At 32.9% G+C, this 6,229-nt stretch overlaps 1 protein-coding gene across 2 annotated transcripts; it reads left to right on the forward strand.

The window, feature by feature from the left end:
- The first annotated feature begins 50 nt into the window (after nucleotides 1-50).
- Nucleotides 51-5,174, forward strand: LOC128206950 (uncharacterized). Of its 2 annotated transcripts, none has more exons than XM_052909695.1 (2): nucleotides 51-169; nucleotides 3,347-5,174. In XM_052909695.1, exon 2 carries the CDS (start codon nucleotides 3,351-3,353, stop codon nucleotides 4,257-4,259), a length of 909 nt encoding a protein of 302 aa, XP_052765655.1. In that variant the 5' UTR covers nucleotides 51-169; nucleotides 3,347-3,350; the 3' UTR covers nucleotides 4,260-5,174. The 2 variants fall into 2 exon arrangements, with proteins under 2 accessions (XP_052765655.1, XP_052765656.1); XM_052909696.1 differs by lacking the exon at nucleotides 51-169 and adding an exon at nucleotides 1,551-1,598.
- The last annotated feature ends 1,055 nt before the right edge of the window (nucleotides 5,175-6,229 follow it).

Consider the following 6,229-nt stretch of genomic DNA (forward strand, 5'->3'; position numbering starts at 1 on the left):
AGACAAAATCAATATATGACAAAGCCCTCCGCTATACAGCGAGCGGAATAGTTTAAATGCACCAAACAAATACTGAGTTTAGCATGTTATAGAGGAGGAAGAATGATATTAAAGGAACTTATTTTTGTATTTTAATGGCTTACTTAATAGATGCAGTGACATTGTGATCGTGAGTATGCCTATATATTTATAAACAAAAACGATGCCTAAACAAGTGTTTTAACAACACAAAGTTTACATTCTTACATTTTTACTTCAGTGTAGTCTGACGAAAATTAATATTGTTCGACGTCCGATGTAACAATTGTATTAAAATATAAAACTCTGATTTTAGTTTTAAAAATGCTTTGTCCAAATATACTTATTAATATAAGTACATGTATATCGTAAACATAATAACGATGGAACAATTACCATTCAATATGTAGGTAGTGTTGTGCAATGCTTGTTTTTTTTTCGCTCTGTTAAGAGTTATTGATGGTTACCCCTGTCGTGCTTTTTGTTTTTCTTTCTACGCAAGTTAGTTGATTGGTTCTTTAAATTGATCAGAATAATACAATACACATCAATCATCCTCTCTTATGTTTTGTTTTAATGATCATTCAAAAGAATGTATACAATAGTTTGTTTTGGATTTTATAATCATGGCTTCTAGTACATCCGATTTATGTCTAGGCTCTACAACTGCATACTCCAAGCTCGTACTATGGGAAAAACAAGAACTTAAATTGCTGTTCCAATCTATCATTATCTATCATTATCAAGTACTATAATAATTGCCTCAATATCATTTGCTTCTTCGGACACGACAAACAAGTGGCATTTACAACGAAGAATAATCAAGCATTTCTATTTGAAAACGTTTGTAATAATTAAAAGAAGCTCAGCAGTAGCATTGTTACTCTTTCGATGCCAATTCAAGAAGATAGTTGCAGTACAGCTCTTGATGGAAACCGTTTATTTTCCATTGTAGACAACTCAGATAAGACGTGTAATTTTCATTGTTTTATAGCAATATGAAAGAAGCTACCTAGTTATAAATATGTACATGAGTTCGTGAATGAGGAGTGACAAATGAAATTTAAAAGATCTCAGGCGACATATTCGCTGCCAAACTTTATTCATCGAATGTGATACTATGATATAGGTAATAATAAAACTTTGGGAACTCCAACGCATAAACCTGTCGACAAAATGGTGTTAGTGCCATAAATGTTCGTTATTGTACATTAATGTATCACAAAAAGCAGCCTTACTCATCAAGTGTGAATAATGGTGCTCACTCAAACAGTTCAAAATGTCCTAGACTTTTTTTTCCATTGAACAGGATAACCCTTCATTAACAGTAACCGTGATATAGGCAACCACGATTTCGTCAGCAAACGTAACCAAAATATTGACAATGAGAGTCATGTTTAAAGTTAGGGTGACTTGCGTGTCACTTGAAAAAGAAATCTGAGCGCCTATTCAATTTACATTATGTCAGTTCTTATTCGCTGCATTTGTTTATTGTTATCCTACACCACATCTCGTGAGATGATCTCAACCAGAAAGTTTTGTAGTTGTTGATAAAAGTTACCTTGTGGAATACACCGTATGTAAGTGTATTTAATAGAATTGTACTTTCTTTTTTAAAGAGATCTCATCTAACACTTTGATGATCAATGATTGTATACTCTTTAGGAGTATTGTCATTATATGAAACAACTATTAGAAAATGACAAAATACAAGGGTTATACGTACTTAGTATCCATTGGGTAACATTGTATTTTAATAAAGAACATTATTTTAAATTAGGATTTCTCGATACCCCTAGCCTAGTAAAATTCTGTAAGTCGAATACCACATTCCGGATCGAAACGCAGTATTAATAACTGTTGTATTATATGCATTTCTATTTTACATCACTTGATAGTCAAGAATATTGTTTCTAATTTTGATTTCACGATGCGCTTGAAAGACTCACTTTTAGATGTTGCCAAACCTCAATTTTATTTTGCCCAATAATACATGATAAAAGATGACGTCAGCAGGGTAGTGAAATACGGACTGCCGTATATATGCGATATGTAATGCGAGTGGATTTTTGATGGGAATATATTAATGGCTTAGTTCATGTTGTAAAAGAGATCAAGAGGACTTATCAATGTTCTTAAAATAATTTCGAAAATAAATCAACTACATTTACTTTATTCAAATATCAAATTATAATAAAATCCCGAGAAAAAATCATGGTTTTAGAAATTAAGCAATTTTTACAACAATTCTGAGCGATATTATTTTCTTCCCGATCGAAAAAAGCAGTGTTAAATCACACATTTATCATCATGCAAAATTTGTAAACAGCAATGATACGTGGCATGTGATAGAAGTCAACACACTGATTCTTATGTATCCGTTTACGATCATGATCTATGAAATGTCGGTAAAAAGCAATACATAGCGTATGTTTTAAATGTTTCATGAAATCCGAAAATAAACAAATATTGACTAAGAGTAATATTCATTTCGCGACGGAATATTTAGAACAAAATCTTTTCATCATTACACTTCCTTGTTCCATTTTAACATTCACCCGGATTTAAACTTCCGGTTAACGTTAAAACCGGATCCGATAGCACTCATTACTTTAGCATAAGGTCTTTCATTGACGATAAATCTTTTTAATCTTTTCTTTCATCGATAATTCTATTTTAAAAAAAAACCTTAAAGGACTTAATGTGTCAATGTAAACCTATCCATCGGACATTTTTATTATCATGAAAATGACGTCAGTTGTGCGCGAGTTCATTTTCGTGGCGCAATTAAACCAAAATTGCCCTTACGTGACGTATTAATCTTATTGGTGGAAATTTAATAATATTTGCTGCATTGAACTTCTCAAGAATATTGATTTAGTTTTTATAATTTATATATTTAATAAAAACACTTTTTAACAACTAGTTCTTAACTCCTTAGATAAGGTTATGTGATGGAAAAGAATCCGTTGTCCTTCGCAAAAACTGTATATACATAGTGGCTTTCATAAAAAAAAATAATGCAAATTTATTATTGTTACATGAGCATCGTCAAGAAAAATGTTTATATAACATTTACCATTCAATATGTATAGCGTATTGTGCAATAAAATGTTATCATTTTCACTTATACAAAGTAAGATAGTAACAGTGTCTAGCTTCCTGGTTTCTATAGCAGGCAAAGTTGTTCCTTTAAATCAAATTTAAATACACTGCACATCAATTAAACCTCGAACGTTATAATGTAATGATCGTTAATCAAATCAAAACCTTTTCATCAGTTCGTGAAAATAATAAATGGATGCAAAACGTTTGTTTTAAACTTCAGAAACATGGCTTTAAGTCAGAGCGACTTGCATCGAGGCTCAACAACTGCATACTCTACGCTCGTGAAATGTGAGACACTAGATATCATATTTCCAAGAGGTCCAAATATATTGAAACCTGATATTAAAACTACTGTACTTTTCCCAAGAATGATATGCTATTTTGGAAACGACAAATTGGTGGCTTTTGACCAAAAGTGCAATAGAGTAGGTCTTTACGAAGATGTTTGTAATACTCAAAATAGGAGCAGCAGTATAATTCATTCTCTCCCAAACAATTACTGTTACACCTATGGTTCCAGTACAGCTCTTGATGGAAACCGTTTTGCTATTTCTTGTCCATATATACCAGTTCTTACCATATTCAGTAGTGAAAACACAGGGCAGTTAAAGGAAGATGGCAAATTAAATATTGGTGGAAAATGTTATGACATTGACTATATTAATGGGAAATTAGTTGTCTGCTTTAGAGATCCACCTAAGATATCCGTGCTGGATATGAAGACTGGATTTATTCACAGCATAGAAAATGAGCCAAAGGGAAACCAGCTGTTTAATGTACCTTCTCACGTTGCTATAGATATTTGTAATGGGCAGGAGATGATATATGTGTCCGACAATGCAAGTTGGGGCCTTCGACGTTTGACCAAAATTGATTTGCATGGCAATATGCTAGCTTCATTCCTGTCGCTTGAAGAAGAAACCCCAAAACAAGTGATAACTGTTGGTGATGGAAATATCCTGTTTGTACATAAAGGAATCAGGCTGATGTCCGAAAATTGTCAAGAAGTTGTTAAGCTCTTGGATGAAAGTCACACTGCATCCGTTCTGTGCATGAGTTATTCAAAACAGCGCAATTTGCTTTTTGTAGTGAAAGACAAGTCCTCAGAAATTGTTGTATACAAGCTGACCTAGTACGACAAAAGGGGAATGTCATTCATTCATGTTGTTGTGGATATAATGGATTGACACTCTGAATATATCATTTCTAAAACAATGCGTTTGTACAACATGTTTGAGCAAATTTTACCATCTATGTAATGTATATATAAAATTAAAGAATGATTCTTTGAAACAAATATATGTATTCATTTATAAACGGAGATGTGGCAACATTTTGAATATTTATGAATATGATTTATATATTAACATACTTTCAGTCTTTAACTATTTAAATTGCCCGTGCCGGGACTGGACCTTTGTTTCAAATAAACGGCCAATATTGGATTTTTCTTTCATTTACAAAATCACACAGCTTACCGGATCTGCTTCCTTGTGCTACTTGTGTTATCTATGATGGAACAGAGACTCGAAGGGGCGTTGTTTTATTAAGTGTTATAGGAGGTATGTTTCGTTCATGTAAGGTTATGTTTTATTAAGTGAGGAAATGCTGTGAAGGAGAAGAAAAGTGATTATACAAGGTTTACAACGTATGTATCGGGTATGATGGTTGCATCGTTACTCGTCCAGACTCAAAGACTTGTTATATATCTGGTAATTATTCATAAAAAGTGGATCACCTCTGAGCCCGGACATTACGTATGGATGTATTTCGTTTCCGGGCGATCTTTCTTCTAACGTAAATTGACTGTTTCCGATTGTTTACATTACATGTGAGTTAATGGTTATGTAGAGTTAGTTTGTGAGGGACGTGTCATTTTATTTTCAAAATGGTGATTTAGTGTTATGTAATTTGATGAATTGTGCTTATTTCAAATATTTCGGTTCTGCTTTTAAATTTTTGTCAATTATATCATTGTAAAATGAAACTGTGTATTAATTTTTTAGTTTCGAATTGTAAACCAATATACTAAATAAATTATTTTAATGAAAAAATAGTTTTGGTATTTCTATGTTGCACTTGATTTGTTTGAATCTACACACATATAGTGTACATATTGCCATGTTATGTGTTTGAATCTTAACTAAAGATTGAACATGACTTTAAATATACACGTGCAGTGTTTCAGACGAGTTCTGAGTTTTTATGAGTTTTATAAAAACGAAACATGCAACGAAACATATTAAAACACGTTTTGGTAGCAACGATCGAGTGGTTAACCTGACAAGCTTTGACCCAGAGGGTCCGTAGTTTGATCTACACTCTGAGCTTCGTCGCTGAGAGTTGCTAGTTATCACACAAAAGAAGAAAAACAGTTCATTTAACCTGTAAAACCTGCTAAATACGTCTTAAATAGAACGACGATTATTTACAAACAAAGCCCGGCTCTCGTTGTCACGACAATAATCCGGAGAGGTTAACACTACACTGACAATCATTGACAACGAAGACATATGTTTCATGCTCAAACAGACACCATACGAGAGACATACAATGTCAAAACAATACGTACACATACATCGTTATATCTTCCTTAAAATATTGTTGAGCTATATATTTAGAACGGCCAATGAAATAAGCTACTTAGTGAATACTTTTGATAATGATTGGACGTTCCCTAATTACATGTTGAAATCATTGATTCATGAAAAAGCTTGTAATTTTGTTTCTGTCTGGATGTTACTTAATAGGAAGATGATTAAAAGTAACATAAGTCAAGAAGCATAATCAGTGTGACTTAATCAGCACAACTTGTACAAGTAAAGAAAGCCCCTTCTAGAAATTCGGAGCCACCCCCTCGAAAATTGCCATTGCTTACTTTTTATTCAATATAGAAGAAAAAAAACTACAGAAATGTTTTTTGTTTTGCCAGAAAAAGTTCAAATATCAGGGGAGGGGGATATGTTCAAACCTATCCGCCTATTTAAATTCGAATCAATATCGGCTCTGAAAGAGGGGCGAAAGTTTAAAAGCTTGAGCCCGTTTAAGTTACGCCAAAATTATTTGATTTGGAGTTGTTTATACAAGGCCATTTATGTAGGAA

This window comes from Mya arenaria, chromosome 10 (assembly GCF_026914265.1).
Source record: "Mya arenaria isolate MELC-2E11 chromosome 10, ASM2691426v1".
In the NCBI taxonomy this organism is placed as follows: Eukaryota; Metazoa; Mollusca; class Bivalvia; order Myida; family Myidae; genus Mya; species Mya arenaria.